Here is an 18,744-nt window from a genome sequence, read left to right on the forward strand (position 1 = left end):
TCACCCAAACTCTACTATGGTAAAACCACGACTCTCATGTCCTAAAATCACATTTTGTATTTTAAAAAAGGTACAAAACGGTCAATGGGGTAGTACCCTTTTAAAATGTACCTTTAATGTACTATTTTGAGGTAAACCAGGTACAAAGTAAAAAAAAACTTTTTTTCTGGGAGTTAAATGTAATGACAGTAGGAATTTTGTGATGTCCACGAGGATGTGTATGAAAAGTAAATTTCATGTGAATACAATATAACTGTGCAACAATAAACATCTTAAGGCAAGCCATGGTCTGTTCAATATAAACTGAAACACTGTCAGGTTTCACTGGAATTTGGAAATCCAGACTTTACTAGTTTGTTTTGGAGAACTCAAAACCACATGCAGAAGAAATGAACACATAACTCTTCCTCACTCTGAAAGTCACATTCCTTCCTTTGGCATTCTATTCCTTTTCTGCTATGACAGTTATGAACAAAGCAGGCTATCCAAAAGGGCACACTGTGTTTATGCAATTAAAAACTGGGAAAAAATCCAGACATGCTGGCACCAAAATAACCATCACTGCTTTTGGTGCATATTTGGTTTCCTTTTCATTTACAAAACATTTACTTTTTTCCCTATCAAAATTACCATAACACTAACTAAAAAGAAAGAATGAGACACATTAAATATTGAGACGATGAAGTTTGATCTATATTTATTTTTAATTTTTTTCTGTCTATTTGTCATTCAAAAATAAAAAATGCAACAAGAATGCTAGAATTTATCATTGAAACTATCATTAAAGAGTATTTACATAACATAATAGATGCTTTTTAAGTGTAAGGATCATCACTTCATATTAATATACATTCTTATTGGTTAAAAAAAGAGGTAGGGTCAAACTGCTTCATTTCAGATGTTCGGAACAGCCTGGAAATGAGTCATTTCCATGATCGAACACAAAGATGATGACACAATAAACAATGTACACTATAATTAAACCCACTGCACACATCTCATTTAGCATCAGCATATACGGTAGATGACAGAAGCTTGATGTTGCCTTTAACACAAGGCAACAGAGAAAGAAAAAAAACATCACTGAACATCATTCATATGTGAGTCACAGAAGGATAAAGAGAGAAACTGAGTGTGATGGACAATATTAAGTGTGAGAAATGAGGGGAGGAAATGACAAAGCAAAAGACAATGACCGTCACTGAGGTTTGAGTGGTTTTTAAGGCACCATCAGCAGCTGTATGGAAACCAAATACTGAAAAGTGTTTGTATGATGTATTCTGTGCATCTCAGAAGTCTTAAACCAGATCCACATAAATCACACTATACCTATTATCAGGAAATGTTTGATTCTTTTCTATGCAGCATTTACTCACTGAGAGTGTTTATTGAGAGTGACATCAGGATCAATTTGCTGTTCTAAAATCCTCAGAGAAGAATTTTGTCCATCTTTGCCAACAAAAGTATAAAATCTAATTTACGTGAGCTATGTAATAGCAAGAAGACACAAAGTGGGTAGATCTTTATCAAGTGTGCATCTCTATGCTGAACACAACATGGGAATAGTTTAAAACCGATTTGTTTATAGTAAAAAAAATAAAAATGCATCATTGCTATCTTGGCATTATGGGTGTCTAAAAAAATATTAAAAGAACACCCCAAATCCTACAAAAGTGAAATAGATTGCTTTTTTGCATTTTAAGAGAGTACGTCACATCAGAAAAATGGGATCATGTGCAGAATTGCTGGTGCAGAAGCCCAGATACGATCATGAGATCACCTCAAAGGAAGTTTCCTTCATTTATCAATGTACTGCCAGGCAATGCTTTAACAATATTACGATCAATCGATTGCAAACCCTGCTGTAATATACTCCTAAAAAAAATATTCATGTTACTGAAGCACCAACAAAGATATTTGGCATCACAAGGTGTGGAAACCCGGTGGCAACCAAGTCCAAAATTTAAGGGTTTCCCTTAAAATTGTAAAAGTCAGATGTTATATGTATTTGTATACTGGTTTGGCAACATTGTGTCCTGCTATATTGATGAGCATCTTAGTGTTGTGGAATTGGTCTGTGGTTGGTCTGTAGGCGGCAGTGTAGAGAACAGTGTGCATATTGTGCTTATTAATGCACGCCGTTCATTATGAGTTTCTGGTGGATCTCCAGAGAAGTGTTGTCCTCTTTGTTGTGCTCGGAAGGGCTCACATCATCTTCCCAAAGCTGAGCAGCTTTACGGATCTCATCCAGAGTGTACTCCTGAAGGATGGTCCCATTTTCAAACACAGTCACCAACATGTCCTACAAAAGGAGATCATATTAAAGGATCACAAACTATGACCAGCACTGTTTACATTTTTACATACACAACTGTTCAAAAGGTGGAAATCAGTATGATTTATTTTTTTAAGAAACTAATACATTTATTCTGCAAGGGTGCATTAAATTGACCAAAAAGTGACAGTGAAGACATATGTAGTGTTATATATATATATATATATATATATATAAAACATATGCTGTTCTTTTGAACTTTATATTCATCAATGAATCCCAAAATAAAATGTTCATGGTGTCTTCAAAAATTATTAAGCAGCACAACTTTCTTGAGTAGTAAATCAACATATTAGAATGATTTCTGGAGGATCATGTGACACTGGTATAATGACTCATGATAATTCAGCTTTGACATCCCAGGAACAAATGAAATGAAATGTATAATTATCTTTTATTACATAAATATTAATTGTTATAATATTTCACAATATTCCTGTTTACTGTATTTTTGACCAAATATATTCAACCTAGAATTGCCACAGAACTAAATACAATTATATATATGCATCCTCCGTTCAGTAGAGTTTAATGTGAAAAAAAACAAAAAATGTAATAAATGCAAAAATGTGGCACAGTATTTTCATATGAACAATCTTTGGGAAAAGGAAGGTTAAGATGTTGCAAAAAAAGCTGATTTAACCTCCTGTGGTTTGCCTGCTCCTCTTTCCACCGTCTCAATGAGGCCATCTGAATTTCTCCTCAGAGAGAGACGTCCACGCTTTGACCCTTTAGATGGGTCTGTCACTGGCTGCTTACAGACGTCCATCTATGCAAACACAAATTACATGATATATATATATAAAAAAAAAAACAACACTGCTCAAATGTACTTGATTAAACAGGATGCTTTAAAAAGTGAAACTGATAAAGAAACTCACGCCTTTGCCATTGGTCTCCACATAGCTGCACTTAAAAGCGCAGTTTAGCGTGTCTCTGTTGATCTTCTGCAGCAGTGAACTTCCACAACCGAAAAACACATTTTCAGCACTCCAACCCTCATCACTCAGTTTCTCGAGAATCTGTGCTAGGCAAAAAAAAAAGTTTTTCATTAAAACACTGATCAGATTATGATCCATAATTTACCACTGGGTAATAGGTAATAATTGTTCATAACCAAACAGTCATGAATGGTTGATAAATCAAGTTAATCCTGTACACACCATTCCACACATTTCATAAAGACAGCAATATTAGTATGTGATAACATGCTAGTCATATGAGCACTAGAGTGTGATCCAAAAGTCTGAAATGACAGTGAAAAAGCTTCTATTTTGCATTTCTCTAATATGGTCTAATAATTTGAATTACTCATAACTATTTGATTTGCATTTAATTTGTGCAAGAATTTGCATTTCAATGTGTGTGCTAATTGAAAAATTAACATGGATTTCTGAACGTATTATTTGTTTTGATGTTTTGCTTTACTGGCAGCAGTGCTCAAGTTTGCTTTTGTGTAAAAGCTGAATGTTCTCCAGTATGATTTGAAGACAATTTTCCAAAAGAGCACATTGTGTTTCAATGAAAGTAAGAACATACAACAGTCTATACCAAGGAATTCACATGATCATGATCAATGTCACAAATTTGACACACACACACACACACACACACACACACACACACACACACACACACACACACACACACACACACACACACACACACAATATAGTCTCTTATGCTCATCCAAGGTTGCATTTACTTAATACAAAATGCCTTAAATATTTATACTGTAACATATTTTTTACAATGTGCACTAATTTGCATCTTACTAAGTCCAAAACTTTAGATTGGTAGTTCATGTTTTTGTTCTCTCTTGGTCTGAGGTTTAGTTTACCTCATTAATCGAGTTCAGATCAATTCCATCCCCCTGGATAATGCGCAGGTATGATGGGAGCACCTTGTAACCAACTGAGTTTAGAGAACATCCGAAACACTCCTCCAAAATCTTTATCACCTAAAAGCAAGACAAGAGACAAATAAAGGAGAGAAGCAAGTGAAAATTTAAGGCATAAAGGGCTATAAAGCCAGCTAATCGATCTTAACCCCACTATTTCATTCATCAAATGCATATATATATATATATATATAAAAGGAAAATCAATATTCCAGAGCATTACATTCACATAGACCAGCCAGGTCTGTTAAGTCACAGTGCAGCACAGTGCTGGAGAAAGCCTATTTGTTTGAGTCTTGACTCCACTAGAATAAAGTTCAATCACTGAAACAGCTGCCCTTAAAGTCTGTAGTGAACACTACTCCACTCTGAGCACACTTCGTACAAGATACACACACCTCTATGAGGGTTTGAGCGGGGTCCCCGGAGTCTGGACGAATAATGAGTGCAGAATCCTCACTCCTCTCCATCACTCTCTCCTTCAGCTTGTCCCCCCAGATGTGCTTACAAGCATTAAAAATATCATAACTGTCGCTAACCACAGATAAAGGCCCAGAGGGAAACTGCTCCAGCATACACTCAAACGCATCTTTCTCTCGGCTCTTGCCCCAGGAGATGATAGTACTACAGAGACATGAAAAACAAAGTGTGACAAACCTTCTTCAAATGGTCTTCTACACTAATTAGTGAAGTCCCGCCCACTCATGCTTTAATTTAGTTTGAAGGTGGATAAGGTGCATTATAAATAAACAGGTTTCACATTGCTAAACAAGAATCAGAAAGAATCTTTTGCTGCATTTGAGTCATTAGTGTCTAACGATCCTTAGCCATAGAGCTATAAAAATGTCGGAGTGATTCATGGAATGGTTGAAAAACGTGTATTTGAACTATATGACGATGGAACAGCGTCACAGAAGAAATGGCGTGATTTGAAATAAAGAGTGAGAGCTATACTGGGAAACGCACTCAACCGCACAGACAAAAGGCGCTACAGCTGCGAGATGGATGAATGTGTAGCTACTAATAGAACTAATTAGAATCAACGGAACAAATGCAAATTAACATGCAGGTGTTAACGTCACCGTTGAATTTCACGACACAAGCTGTTTGAAAATCGAAGGCAGCCTTTTAATGGACTCACTGCCCAATCGGTCTTAAAGAGAAATTCTCTACTGGTCACTAATTTCCATGCAATCATAATGAAGTTTTCAAGCTAGAAAAGAACACAAAAATGGTCCATACAAATTGTTATAGTTTTGTGTCAAAACAGACTAAAACTTACACGGTTTATGACTGAAAATCTTAACATCTTCTCTAACAGGTTCATGAGAGTTCATGAGATTTGTGAACGAATCGTTCTTTTGAATCAGATTTAATTTGGTTTTCCAATTAAACTCGCCTAATCTGGTTTACTGAACAGGAACACAAACTCTATGTCGTCATAATCACCTATACCTCTTATATGGTGTTTCTGTGTTATTCTCTGAAGCTTTGAAAACTCCAGTCCCCACTTAATGTAACTGCATGGAAAAAAAACAACCATTACAGTCTTCAAAGTATTTCCTTTTGTGTTTCAGGGAAGAAAGCAAGCCATATGGGTTCAGAGTGAAATAAGGGTAATGATGTTTAATAAATTCTTAATCGTTTTAAACAGAATTTTTCATAAACTAAACTAAAACAGGTTTCAGCATTTCAAGGTACCATATCATATCATATTCAACAATCTTAAAGGATTAGTTCACCCAACAATGAAAATGGTCATTAAATACACTTCTTCCTGTCGTTCCAAACCTATAAGACCTTCGTTCATCTTCAAGATATTTTTGATGAAATCCGAGAGCTTTCTGACCCTGCACAGACAGCAATGCAACTGACACATTCAAGGCCCAGAAAAGCAGTAAGGACATGGTTAAAATAGTCCATGTGACACCAGTGGTTTAACCGCAATGTTATGAAGCTATGAGAATACTTTGTGTGCAAAGAAAACAAAAATAACAACGGTATTCAACAATTTCTTCTCTTCCATGTCAGTCTCCGCCGCGCATTCACGGGAGTACCATGACACATGCGTGTGATGCTGCTGACGCAGGAGCCGGCGTGGTAATCTTGTGAACATGCGTGGATGATTGACACAAAAGAGAATAATCTGTTGAAAAACTTCATTATTTGTTTTCTTTACACACAAAGAAAGTATTCTCGTATCTTTGTCAAAATTATGGGTTGACCAAATGATGTCACATGGACTATTTTAGTGATGTCCTTACTACCTCTTTGATCCTACATGTCAGTAGCGATTCTGTCTGTGCAGGGTCAGAAAGCTTGTATTTCATTTAAAATATCTTAATTTGTGTTCCGAAGATGAACAAAGGTCTTACAGGTTTGGAATGACATGAGGGTGAGAAGTTAAAGACAGAATTTCAATTTTTTTGGTGAACTATCCCTTTAAAGCTGTGCTATTTTAGTATTATTTAGTATTATAAATACTATTTTAGTATTTATCAATTCACTTTGAAACTTTCCTCAAACTTCATTTCTTTCAGGCGATCAGGTTTTAGGTGGGATGTTTTGATTATGCCTTGTCGAAATGAGTGTGCAGTAAATACACAAGTGCATTACTGTACCTGTGTTCTGCAGCAGGGATGGAGAACCCAGCCATAGGACATGCATAGTATCGTTGTGCCATCAGCAGACCCGCCACTGTATCTGTGCTGCAGAAATTCACCAGATGAGCCGCTCCACCAAGTGCTGCCGACTAGATCAGTAAAGAAAGACACAACCGAAATGAGTCAATTAACCTGTTTAATGTCAAACCTCAAAGTCTTTGTTGTACAATGATGTTCTTGCATCTCCAGTGAAATCCAAAAGTTCAAATGTTGGGATTTCTCTCCCGCCATTTAAAACATTAGCCGATTCCCTTTATGTTGATCCTGTTTTTATAACTGTATTATAGACAGTGGCTTTTAAGAAGCAAATCATAAGAGAGGTTGTGACTTTGACATTTAAAATCAATTGTATGCCCAATTTAAAGCCAGTAAGACATTTTCTATATTCCCCTGGTTAAACACTCAGGTTATTGACTGTCTCAGTTCATTCATCGCAGGGTCACAGTAATCAGGGTGGATTTTGCCCTTTAGTGATAGTCAAGGGAAGGTTGTTGCTCTGAAAAGTGAACCCGTCTGATTCCAAGCAAAATCTCTTTAGCCCCCTGAGGAGGGCATCAATATTTCTTGCTTTACTACAAGGTGTATATTTATATTTATTTATGTGGGGATTTGAACAGTCTATTTCTTTTTCTTTTTTTTAATTTAAGAACTGATGAGATCTGGGCTTGATATCAACCCAGGGAAATCAGATCCACAACACGGCTTTAGTCTACCGCTGTGATTGTAAAAAGGATCTAGGGACTTTGTCATGTAATTGTCAATGCAGTAGAGGGGCAGAGCCCAGCACAACATGATGGATAAACGATTGATCAGCATAAAGACCAGTGTTATTTGAATATTATTTATATACTATTATAGAATTTATTCATAATTTAAATAAGCTTTTATTTTTTGGAGTTTTCATTTTAATTTTAAATTGAAATTTTAGTAATTTTGTACTTTTGTCATTTTTTTTATTCTATTTAATATTCTATTTAAACTTTAAAAAAAATAGCACACAACTTGTATGTAGTTATTGTAAGGTAATTTTCCAATACATTCTGCTAAACTTCCATTTTTCCACTTCCACAAAAAAAATTCATATGGGTTTAGAAGGATTTGAGGGTGAGTGAATGATGACAGAACTTTCGCTTTGGATGAACCTCTCCTCTAAAAGCAAATGAAATCTATCACTGCTTTCCCTCTGAACAGTGATGGAGAGTGAGCAGAAACCCTGAGTATCAGAGGCATTAAACTCTGCTTGGCATCATTAATCTCCTCTTGAAGCCATCATTAATCCTGTCATCCGCAACCTAGAAAATACACTATCAATATCCCACTGTCCCTAATGAAGACTCCATAGATTTACACAGCATGCTTCAGTCTGTTGTCAGCTGCTGAGGGAGAAGTGCTTTGGGCTTTCTTAGATCCCACACTGATGTTCTTTCCCTTAAAATTTGTTTGGTTTCTTCCTTTCTTAAAATGATTTTTGCACTTACTTTTCTGACAAAGTTTGACAAAGAGCAACATCAAGTCATATTTCATGTAATTGCCAGTGATCAAACAGGCTTAAACACACACAATAGCAATATTACACTGACATTTGGCAGAGAAATGTGCCATAAAGCCAGATAATGGACCTTGAATAGGTGGCTTTTTTCTTTCTTTCATTGGACAGTCATGTTATCCAACATGTAAAATTCTATAGGCCATAACTGATTGTTACTGGTGTGGTTCGACATAAATGAAAAGTTTTAGTTGGAAGAGAATTAAATAAAATAAAAACCAGAAATAAAATTAAATATTAGAACAGTGGTATTATATTTCCTATGGGGTTACAAGGGTGGCAAGTTCAAATCTCTGCTAAATGTCTGCTAGTAAAAAAAAAAAGTTAATAAAAAAAAAAAAAAAAGATATTAAAACCATAAAAACAAATAATAAAAATTCTGAATCAAATCAATAAAAAAGAAAATGAAACCTTAGTACAGTGGCATTATAGTTGCTATTGAATTACAAAGGTTGCAAGCTCAAAACTCTTTTTTTGTCTATGTTTTTCCTTTATTTTTTACATTTTAAAAGGCAACTGTATGAAAGTGAATAAATATTAAGAGCTGGTGTCATAAACACTTCAGTTCTGCCCAAGTTTAGTCTATCCAGGTCTAGAGATGCTCCCGAGCAACACTTGAACCTTCTATATAGAGTTGCTTTAAGTTAATTAGAAAGTAGTCATGTCATACGCTCAATCGTGCTTAATAAAAGTTTTTGTTTACATAATGTGTGTGTACTGTGTGTGGATTGATCTATGAAGGCTGCGTCACCATGTCCGGTTTTAGATCATGGCGTACTGGCCTCAAAAGGGCACCACAGAGGGGTTATGTCACACCTCATCAGAATCCAGTGGTCTCACTTTCGTACACAAAGGTCTCCTACGCTCAGCACGCCCAGCCAGTCAATAATAAACTCACTGCTTATGACCAGCCACCTAACACCTGAACCCGTCACTGTGTGATATAGATGAAACCTGGGAGAGTTGACCTTTACACAGCAGACAGACCGATTCAAGAGCCAAATAGTCATCTTTACTCACACAACTCTTCAAACAGCACCACCCGATGACCCAAAACCCATCAGCGTGACAACCTCACTCAAACACGGCCAACAATCAGGGCTCTCATACCTTTGAAAAATACAGAAATCGAGAGCGGCCTGCATTGCTTGCATTTCAAAAGGTCAGGTCTGATGTCCTTTTGATTAAATGGAATGGCCTCGTCTCATAATGAATCGATTTTCTGCATTCACCAAGTAATGTCTGATTTCATTTTCCCCAGAATACCAGGCTTTCGTTAAAAAGCATGGAAGAGAGAAAGACCACGTTTGGCTTGAGCTTTGATTTCAAGGCTAAAAAATAATAAAGGTACAGATTTTAACACAGAGGCACTTTGACGATTTCAGTGTTCTTCAGAATGTGCTTTGAATGGCTACAGAAATGATAACTTCAGGGTAAAATAATGTCATGCAATCAGTAATACATGAAAATCAGTCACACAACACAAAACAGACTAACTGGTTATGAAAACACAAATCTAGAATTACTAGTAGGGGTGCATAATGTATATCAGCCGATGATTAATGCACATCTCGTCAGTGAAGCCGGTTATCTAATCAGCGGTAAATTCCGCATTATTCCTCTATTCCACATAGAGCCGCATTAATCATCGGCCAATATATATCGTGCACCCCTAATTACTAGCAAGGTGTTATAGTCACTGTGCTGATCCAGTGTTATTTTAGTAGTTTTTACTCCGGTCCTGACCAGGAAGTGTAATTACCAATCCATGGCCATCATACCTCTTGTGAGGACACCCCTCTGTAGCCAAAATCATGCAGTTTGACGTCTAGACCCTCCAGGCTCCCTGACGTGGCCTTCAGGTGCTTGGCCAGAATCTTTTTGAACTCCCTGGAGATTGTTGCCACGGTGATGGGGTACCACATTTGGAGCAGCATTGTCTGTGGGGACAGAATGCACACAATCACATGTACGTCAGAGAAGACCAAAGATGGCTTGTAATTGCGCTCACAATTTTCATAGCCCTAACCATTAAAACCACACTTCATTGATCTGTGGCCCTTAACGACATGCACGTCAGCAAACGACAAAGAATTCTGAACCATTTGTGTGTTTCTACATGTTTTTCTCCAGTCTTGAGTCTTGACATCAGTACATAAACTGTGCACTTTGATTAAGCTGACAGAATGCCAATAGGACTTTACAAGCAACAGGCTAACAGGCAGGATCTAAATGTTCCAGTCAGGTTTGGCTTAAATTCTTTGTGATATCTTGAATAAAAGACACTTTTTATTAAGGTATTAAACATGTGGCTGTTCTTCAAAAACAAAATAACCATAAGCATATAAGTCGATTCTTTTGCAAGTTGCAGTTCTTTAGCAAGCTCATTTATTCGAAGAAACTTTTTTCATTACAGGGACAATCCACCCGGAAGACAAGTGCCTTGCTCAAGGACATCTACAGTACATTACATTTACTAATCATTTGCTTTTATCTATAGCAACTTACAAACAAGGGATATCACTGAGGGAGAGCAAATGATCATACAAGAACCAATAATACTGTACAGTCCTGCAACATTATGTTTCAAGAGTACAGCAAGTAAATGGGACAAACGGTAAAAGAAAAGTGTCTTTGTGGTTGCTGCAAGTTTAATTTAATTTCTTACGGATGGTTTGTGTCTTAAGCTGCTTCTGAAAGGTTTTGATGGTTGTGATGGTCTTAGCAAGTCACGAGGGGGTTGTAAGCTTGCTCTACCACTGAGGAGCAGAGAGAGAGAGAGAGAGCGAAGGATCTGGAAAACTACACTGCATCTCATTGTGATGGAACTGTCAGGAACTGTAATGGAAAAAATACTGCAGCGGAACTGTCGAACACGGCACTTTCAACAACAAATGACGGGCCTGATTCCCACGGATTGCATGAACGGATTACATGTATGTATAAAATAAAGTGTTTGTCAAATGCATTAATAAATATAAATATTCAACCTTTATGTTTTTTATTTATTTATATTAGGACAATGAATTGAGTCACAATATTCACTGTGGATTAAAGGCATGCATCTTCAGACCTGGTAGCCAAAAAAAAAAAAAACCTTTGTCTACATAATTACAACAGCAAGGGATGCAGGCCAGGTCAGTACCTAATGACCTCATGTCCTCACTGACCCCACCAGGCTGTCCAAACCTCCCTCAGTTTTTTGGTCCAGGATTAGTAGCTAGGAGCATGCTGGAAATCAAAGCCTGCTGTCATCCTGAACAACAGTACGGCAGAATCATCCAATACGAAGTAATGTGCCGCACCATCAGCTTTACGGACTATGCTGACAGTCAGACATTCAGAGGGGCTTTGTGTTGCTGTTAAGATTTTTGTAACAACAAAAACACTTTTGTATTAGATATGGTTCATTTCAAATTGTGTGGGTTCTCAAACAAACGTGGAAAACATGACAAAAATATATACTGATCACATGATCATAAAGGGATCCATTAAAAACTGCCTTTAAAGCACCCTTTGTAAAGGAAATCAGTAACTTACTTTAGTTTGATATGACCCTTTGAGTAACACCCCTTTTCTAGCAACATTTTCCAAGGTTGATTAAATGCTGTTTGTACTTTGTCCTTTGATCACACTACCATTCAACAATTAGGATCTGTAAGATTTTTATTTCAGAATTTAAAAAAAAAGCCTCTTATGCTCAACAAGTCTGGATTTATTTGATCCAAAAACAGTAGAAATGTTATTATTGTAAAATATGTTTAAAATAACTTTTCTATTAGCCTGGTTAAAACCAGACCCTTTTCAGTTGAAACTGAGTTAGGGTCTGGCAAAGCCTATTAGACGTCTCGTTTCTAAAGGGGCGTCACCGACGGACCTCGTTCAAATGCCTCTGGGCGCAATTGGATAGACCTAAAACCAATCAGAGCGATGAAGGAGATGACGAACGGGGCAAGCTGGTATATTAGACTTTTGCCGAATCCAGTCGGCAAGACAGCGATAACATCTTTTTTAGATATGAAGGCTTCAAGTGTTGTTCTTTGCTCGGGTTTTAACACAAAGTTAAAGTTTAAATCACTTAAAACAGACGCGATAGCAGTTTCGAACGAATGTTCCTCTGCAGCATCCATCTTTGTAATGTACAAAATCTGCTTTACCGTCGCTGCGCTGTCGTCATCGTGTAAACCCCGCCTCAACATTTCTGATTGGTGCCGCGATTTCGGCGGCACAGAAACGAGCTAGATAGTCCTCTTTGCCAGACTATTCTGTAGAGAGAATTGAAATTCGCCGGAAGTAGTCTGGGTTTTCCCAGGCTACTTTTCTATTTAAATGTTTTAAAATGTCATTTTTTCCTGTGATTGCAAAGCTGAATCTTCAGTGGCACATGGTCCTTCAGAAATCATTTTAATATGCTTATCAGGGGCTCAAGAACCCTTTCATTACTATCAAAAAAGTACTGCTTAAAATCTTTGCGAAAACCATGATACACGTTTAAGAATGCTTTGATGTAGGGCTGTGCAAAAAATCCAATGTGATTTTTATGCGCATCTCGTCAGTAAAGCAAAGATACGCAAAAATGTGTTAATAATCGGCCATGATTTTACGTATCTTGTCAGTGATCCATGGCTCTATGTAGTAAATGCCGCTCCATCTGAAAGCACATGCTGGAGATTAACTACTAATCACAGAAGCGGCATTACTGATGAGATATGCATGAAAATCGCATTTGATTCGAATTTGCACAGCCCTACTTTGTTGGATTAAGTTAAAAAGAACAGCATTTATTTTAAAACTTTTCATTCTTGGAGAATATTTGTGTTTTTTTTTACAATTTCTGAAAAATTCATTTGGACATTGCAGAACAACATTTGCAATATCTGCATTGGCTTCTTTTAAAAACTGTCTAAAAAAAGGACAAGTAATACCTCAATAAAATTGGTGAGCCAGAAGAAATCTGGATCCGTGTTCTCCACAGTGAAAAGAACGTTCCCTCTGGGAATGATCTTCCCCTCGGGAACTGCTTTGATACGGATTGGAAGGTGGCCATCATATTTCTGACAACACAATTAGGGAAAGGAAGAAGGCATGTGGTCGTTATCTCCATATGCACTGATCTCCGGAACAGTAATTGTCAAATATCTGAAAGGAAACTTCTGTCTGTACCTCTAAAACTTTCCTCCATCCCTCTTCATCGAACACTGACTGTTTAAAGTGCATCTGATAAAAGACTTTTGCCTCCTGAATCTTTTCCTCTGTGACAACTCGACCTGCAAGATATGCTCTTTAGAACATGTCCGACATGTAAATACTAAACTAACAGGCCATTTAATGATAAAGTAAATGCGCAGTTTTGTCAGTAACTATTATCCAATGTCAATTTGTCTGGTTATAAATGCAAAGTTTATAACGCCCATGACCTCTTTCAGGGAGAATGTAATACAGTGCAATGCCAGAATAACTTCAAAATTCAATGAAATATTCATTATGTTAAGAGTGAGTACAAATAGTTTGGCTGGAAAGAAATGTTAAATCAGTGGAGACACAGAAAAAAAAATGCTGCAGTTCACACATTCTGTTCATGGTTGCAGTTTGAAACAAACCACAACATACATACTTTTTGGGTTGGAATACTTTAAATGAAATGGGAAGCTTAAGGGGAATCAGCCTTATGTAACTAGGTTGTTTTTGTGGACTTAATGTAGTCTTCTTGTTTTTACTTTCTATAACATGGCTGGTCTGTGTTCATGACCACTTTTATAAAAAATTAAATGGGTAAAAGCATAAGCTTCAAAGGAACAATGACAGCATGTTCTCACCTCATGTCAATCCAAACCTGTATGACTTTCTTTTGTGGAGCACAAAAGAATAAAAAATGAAAAATGTCTTTGTCCACACAATCAAAGTCATTTGGGTCCAATGCTGTTTGAACCCCACTGACTTTTAATATATGGACAGCTAAAGGATTTTTTTTTCAAAAGAAAGTTATACACTTTTACAATGGCATGACAAGAGAAAGAATGGGTAACAAATTTCATTTTTTTCTTTTTTTTTTTTTTACCAAGGAATAGTTTCAAAACTGTATGACTTTCTTCTTAAATCTAAAATTGTTAAACTCTTGCAGCTTGTTTTGACTGCATGTCAATTATAACTGCATTATAATTGTTCTGGAATGTGTGCTATTAGCAGTTTTGGGACAAGGTTTCCATTACACAATCAGGTGAATGACATTACATGAAAAGCGTTTTTGTAAATGTACAAACTAAAAAAAAAAACAGTATGTCTATATAAGCCAATTGGAACTTCACAAAGGTTTTCGGATCACTGAAGGGGTTACACAATGATGAAAGTAGTTGGAATTACCTGCTAGGTACTTCTTTAGAAGATACTGGAGGCCAAAAAACACCACCTCGTTATGCTGCCCCCCCTTTTTGTGCCGACACTCGAAATAGGAATACACTTTATTGACATTGGGTGGGTATTGCTTGTAGTGGGTAATCTGTAAAGAAAAGAGTAGCTTTGAGTATTAGTATAGCTTACACAATCTTAAATTCACCAGGGGCCTGTTCCATAAAACAAGTTTACCAAATAAGCCAGGCTTATTTCAGTTAGTCGGACTTATTTTGAACCTCACAATAAACCTGACAATATGTCAGACAAACTGAAATAAACATTGCTTATTTGGTAAACTTGTTTTATGAAACAGGCCCAAGTACTTTTATTAATCTAACGTTCAAAAGTTTGGAGTAAAACATTACTCCAGGCTTCACTGTCACATCCTTCAGAAACCATTATAATATGATGATTTGCTTCTCAAGAAATATTTATTTTTATTATCGATGTTGAAAACAGTAGTGGGGCTGAATATTTTTTGTAGAAACTGAGTTTGATCAATAGAAAGTATAAAAGAACATTACATATTAGAATTCTAAATATTTTGTAACATTATAAATGTCTTTACTGTCACTTCTGATCAATTTAATGCATCCTTGAAAAAACTGACCCCAAACTTATGAAGAGTGTTGCACTTCATTATTACATTGAAGACTACAGGCCTGTTATATTTTAAATGCACATCTGCATTCCTTCCTCATTCTTTTGAATCTGTCAGCTTTAAGCTGTGTGTATGGATCTCAAGGCATTTCATCAAAGTCTTGTTTACTGTATGCTGATACCGTCAAGCTAGAGCTGGGCTGGGCTGAAAAAGTTTCTTGAATTACAAGTACAGACCTGCCATTATATCCTGGACACAAATGTAATACTAAAAAGCAGCTGGTCTTCGACGCCCTGCAATCTGCATAAACAACACGCGGCCGCATTCTCAATGCCCATAATGGAGGGCTCAGTTTTGTGTCCCATCTCCTTCACAGCTAAACAAAATTAAATATATTTGTATCTGCTTCTTAAGAAACAAATAACGGTCCATGTGATGTTCCATTAGTTGGGTTGTCAAAGATTATTTGTCAGATCAACCCTGAAAGTCTATTTTGCCTATATAAAGAGAAATTTCCATGTGATTTGTAAGGTATGGAAATCTGCTGTTTTTTTTTTTTTTTCAAATTCTATGCCGACTTCTAAACTGGGCTGAATTGTAAAAACTATTATTAGTAATTAAACTCATGATCAAATTGGCCAAACACAATGGCCAAAATAATTATGCAAGACATGAAAAATGCTAAACATTTTATGACTGCTGGGTGTTCCTTAGCTTCATGTGCAATTCTGAGTGGACCTGATAATCAACCCAAACTTGAGTCACTCATCAATGATACCTTGTGCAACCGGTTTAGGTCCTGTTTAGATTTCTGTGCCACTAGGTTTAACGTGATGTAACAAAAGTGCATTCCTCATGGGCAGGTATCAAAATCTCATTAAACAATTAGTTATCCTATTTTAAGATCAAAAACATGTTAACATTTCATTTTTGTTGTGTGAGATTTCAACATAGATCCAGATGGGATTTGTGGCTGGTTGTTGTGTCAGAGGTTAAAAACTAATGTGAAGCACAAAGATTATTACACAACTCTGGCCAGTCAACATTGGCCAAGGTGGAGAATTAGAGAAGTATTAGAGAATTCTGAAATCTGTTGTAAAGATCATTAAACCCAGCTGAAGACATTTAATAATTACAGCCACATCCCAAAAAGCATTGAGCATTAAACAGTATTTCATAACGTGACATTATGTATAGTTTGTAAGTGACTTGTTACATGATAGTAGCAGTAGTTTAACTTAATTGTTTTGTAATCATGCTACTTCAGATATGGTAGTTTTATCTTTTGATTTATGTGTTTTAACTGATTCCTTACCTGGACTTTTTGACAAGGTCAGACTGTCAAAGTGAAATTAAATAACCCTAATCCTAATCATGTAACTATTTACAGTAGCCTTGCAAAATGTTAAGATAAAATCACTTTAATTCATAGCTGATAACTAAAATATGTAAATTCTGATTACTGATATATTACAGGTGGGGTTAAATTAGTTACTGCCCAAAGTTACTGTAACTGGATTTCTAGATTGTGAGATTTAGTTATTTAGATTATAAGTTTACATGAACAGTACATGCAAAAATTAAGTCCTTTTGGAATGTTTTTTAATGAGTTTCGATTCCTAGAATACTGAGTGACACGCGCTATGGCCTCGGCGAAGCTAAAAAGCTGCACAAGCCCCGCCCCCTGCGTTCAGCGTTCATTGAGTGGGGCATTTAAAACGAATTTGAGCTTTCAGATTCCCCTCAACAAGACAAGATAACACAATAATCGCGATTATGCCATAACTGTAGGTCATTCTGAATCATGTTTTAATTTACATTTCATCTATTTACAAGGTCAAAGTTGGTTTTATCCCCACATAACGTTATATGTTACGGTTAAGCACAAAGGGCTAACGTTAGTGTCAGAACAGGCAAAGTTCTGTCATGCGACAGTGTCTGTCGTCTGTCAAACGACTCGAGCCAGGCGATTCTTACCTTATAAGAGTCCGTCGCTAGTAAAAAATTGAAATCCTGAGCTGCCATCATCGAGGACAAAGTAAAAGCGAAACGTTGGCGCTTCGCTCGGGTATGTATGTGTTCCGAGCCGTGTGTCACCAGTCTCGATAATCTTATTTTCGATACCTTCCGGGTATGCCAGGAGAAAATGTAACGAAACGCGATCACCTCAGTATCTTGTGTATGTGAGGGCAAGCACGGATAGGTCGCATCGTCCAGTATCAGAAACAACGGGGTGGAAAGGGGCGGTGTCAGGCTGCACGTATGCAAGAGACGCTGGCCTACGCTCGGTGATGCAAATGTGGGCGGGTACATAAACTCAGAAGGCGCCTGAATATCTGAAGCTTGAAAAAGCTGCTGGGCTGCCTGTTGCATGCAAAGAGTTTCGTTTTGCATTTAGTCATTTTGCAGACACTACTTATAATTGGGGAATACATAAGCATTCTTCTGAAAGAGGCAATCAAAAGACAAGTAGTGCTGAAACAGTTTTCAACTGTCGCAGGGATTCAGCATTCCAGATAGGGGTGGGAAGATCATTCCACCAGCCAGGAATGGTGAACGAGAATGTTCTGGAAAGTGATTTTGAGCCTCTCTGTGTTGCTACCACGAGGTGTCGCTCACTAGAGGATCTCAGCCTTCTGGAGAGGATGTAGACTCGTAATAGTGAGTGGAAGTAGGCAGGTGATGAGCCTGTGGCTGTTCTATATGCAAGCATCAATGTCTTGAACTTGATGACAGCCGCAACCAGTATCCAGTGCAAGGAGATAAAGTGAGGTGTAACAAGGGCTCTTTTGGGCTCGTTGAAGACCAGTCGTGCCGCTGAATTCTGAATCATTTGTAGACGTTTGATTGTGCTTTATGGAAGTCTGGCTAGAAGAGCGTTGCAGTAGTCGATCGAGCAGTCTTTGCAATGTGAAATTTGAAGGTCAGCTGGTCATCAAAGATTACTCCAAGATGTCTGACCGAAGTTGATGGGGTAATTGTAAGAACCTATGGATGGTGAAATCATGCTGTAGATTTGGAGTGGCAGGGAAGACAAGAAGCTCAGTCTTTGCCAGGTTAAGCTATAGGTGATTTTCTTTCATCCATGCCGAGATGTTCACCAGGCACCCTGAGATCCGTGCAGCTACTGTTGGAGCATCTGGATGAAATGAGAGATAGAGATGTGTGTCATCAGCATAGCAATGGCAGGAGAACCCAAGTGTCCAATGTTTTCTTGTACAGTATAATTAAACTATTGACGGAACATGACAGGCATTCTTTGGACACATTTTCAGTTTTGCTTTCCCTACTGTAAAAAAAAAAGAAAAA

At 37.2% G+C, this 18,744-nt stretch overlaps 1 protein-coding gene across 1 annotated transcript; it reads right to left on the minus strand.

Annotated features, from left to right (window-relative positions):
- Nucleotides 1-1,940: 1,940 nt before the first annotated feature.
- LOC132126104 (nicotinamide phosphoribosyltransferase-like) lies at nt 1,941-17,670 on the minus strand. Its single transcript, XM_059537154.1, has 11 exons — nt 17,413-17,670; nt 14,805-14,940; nt 13,608-13,711; nt 13,370-13,498; nt 10,226-10,384; nt 6,857-6,987; nt 4,634-4,859; nt 4,176-4,295; nt 3,217-3,357; nt 2,979-3,104; nt 1,941-2,302 (listed from the first exon to the last, which is right to left on the minus strand). Exons 1-11 carry the CDS (start codon nt 17,461-17,463, stop codon nt 2,129-2,131), a joined length of 1,497 nt encoding a protein of 498 aa, XP_059393137.1. The 5' UTR covers nt 17,464-17,670; the 3' UTR covers nt 1,941-2,128.
- Between the last annotated feature and the right edge of the window lie 1,074 nt (nt 17,671-18,744).

This window comes from Carassius carassius, chromosome 44, assembly GCF_963082965.1.
Source record: "Carassius carassius chromosome 44, fCarCar2.1, whole genome shotgun sequence".
NCBI lineage: Eukaryota > Metazoa > Chordata > Actinopteri > Cypriniformes > Cyprinidae > Carassius > Carassius carassius.

Coding starts and splice junctions, on each gene's coding strand:
- LOC132126104 (XM_059537154.1), bottom strand. CDS start 17,463: ATGATGGCAGCTCAGGATTTCAATTTTTTACTAGCGACGGACTCTTAT. Junction 14,941..17,412: donor TAGCGACGGACTCTTATAAG/GTAAGAATCGCC, acceptor TTTTCTTTACAG/ATTACCCACTACAAGCAATA. Junction 13,499..13,607: donor GATGGAGGAAAGTTTTAGAG/GTACAGACAGAA, acceptor TTGTGTTGTCAG/AAATATGATGGCCACCTTCC.